Source organism: Nicotiana tomentosiformis, chromosome 4 (genome assembly GCF_000390325.3).
Source record: "Nicotiana tomentosiformis chromosome 4, ASM39032v3, whole genome shotgun sequence".
In the NCBI taxonomy this organism is placed as follows: Eukaryota; Viridiplantae; Streptophyta; class Magnoliopsida; order Solanales; family Solanaceae; genus Nicotiana; species Nicotiana tomentosiformis.
In genome coordinates, this window is record NC_090815.1 from 13,339,239 (window position 1) to 13,340,157 (window position 919).

General features: G+C 41.5%; 1 protein-coding gene across 1 annotated transcript; it reads right to left on the reverse strand.

Moving 5' to 3' along the window:
- Positions 1 to 286: 286 nt before the first annotated feature.
- LOC138909287 (uncharacterized) lies at positions 287 to 637 on the reverse strand. The gene has a single exon (XM_070200471.1). The coding sequence runs from the start codon at positions 635 to 637 to the stop codon at positions 287 to 289; it is 351 nt and encodes a 116-aa protein (XP_070056572.1).
- Positions 638 to 919: the final 282 nt, after the last annotated feature.

The window sequence follows — 919 nt, forward strand, 5'->3', positions numbered from 1 at the left end:
CTCCCACCACATCTAGCTTGAGACAAGCATAGGCAAATGCCTCATCACATGGGTATTTCATCATTCTCTTCATTTGAAACACCACTTTTTCGTTTCCCACTCGTAGCATTAGTTTCCCCTCATATATATCAAGAATAGCCCTGCCAGTGAAAATGAATGGTCTCCCCAGGATTAGAGGTACCTCCTTATTATCTTCCATATCTACCACGATGAAGTCTACTGGGAAAACAAATTTGTCTACCCTTACCAGAATGTCCTCGATTATGCCCTCTGATATGATCGTGGTCTAATCAGCCAGTTGCAAGGATATTGGTACAGATTTTATCACTACTAGATCTCCTTCTAATTTCTTGAACACCGATAATGGCATCAAGTTAATGGATGCACCTGAATCACACAAGGCTTTGTCAAAATTTTCGCTACCTAACGTGCGAGGTATAGTGAAACTGCCAAGATCCCCACACTTCTTGGTAATTTTGTTATATGGAATGGCACTGCAGTGGGCAATGGGTTTGATCACTTTCGTTTCCTCGAGCTTCCTTTTTCTTGAGAGGATTTCCTTCAAGAATTTTGCATAGGCTGGCATCTGTGTGAGCACCTCCGTGTACGGAATGTTCACATACAACTGTTTCAGCATCTCCAAGAATTTCCCAAATATTTGTCTAATTTCTCCCACTTCATCTTTTGAGGAAAAGGTAACAATGGCATGTGCTTGCTTTCCTCAACTGCACTATTCACCTTCTTCTTATCAACATCCTTGCTGCTTACATTCTCCTTGGGCAAAGACTCACCGATTTTCTATTCTTCAGATATCTTGCTTGAGCTGATCTCCTTCTCGTATCTTGGTTTTGCCTTTGGCTCTGCTAATGATTTCCCACTCCAGAGAGATAGAGCTTTGATTGTCTCTTTTGGATTCTTT

What these genes read in the sequence shown, in the direction of transcription:
- LOC138909287 (XM_070200471.1), bottom strand. Translation starts at nt 637, where the DNA reads ATGCTGAAACAGTTGTATGTGAACATTCCGTACACGGAGGTGCTCACA.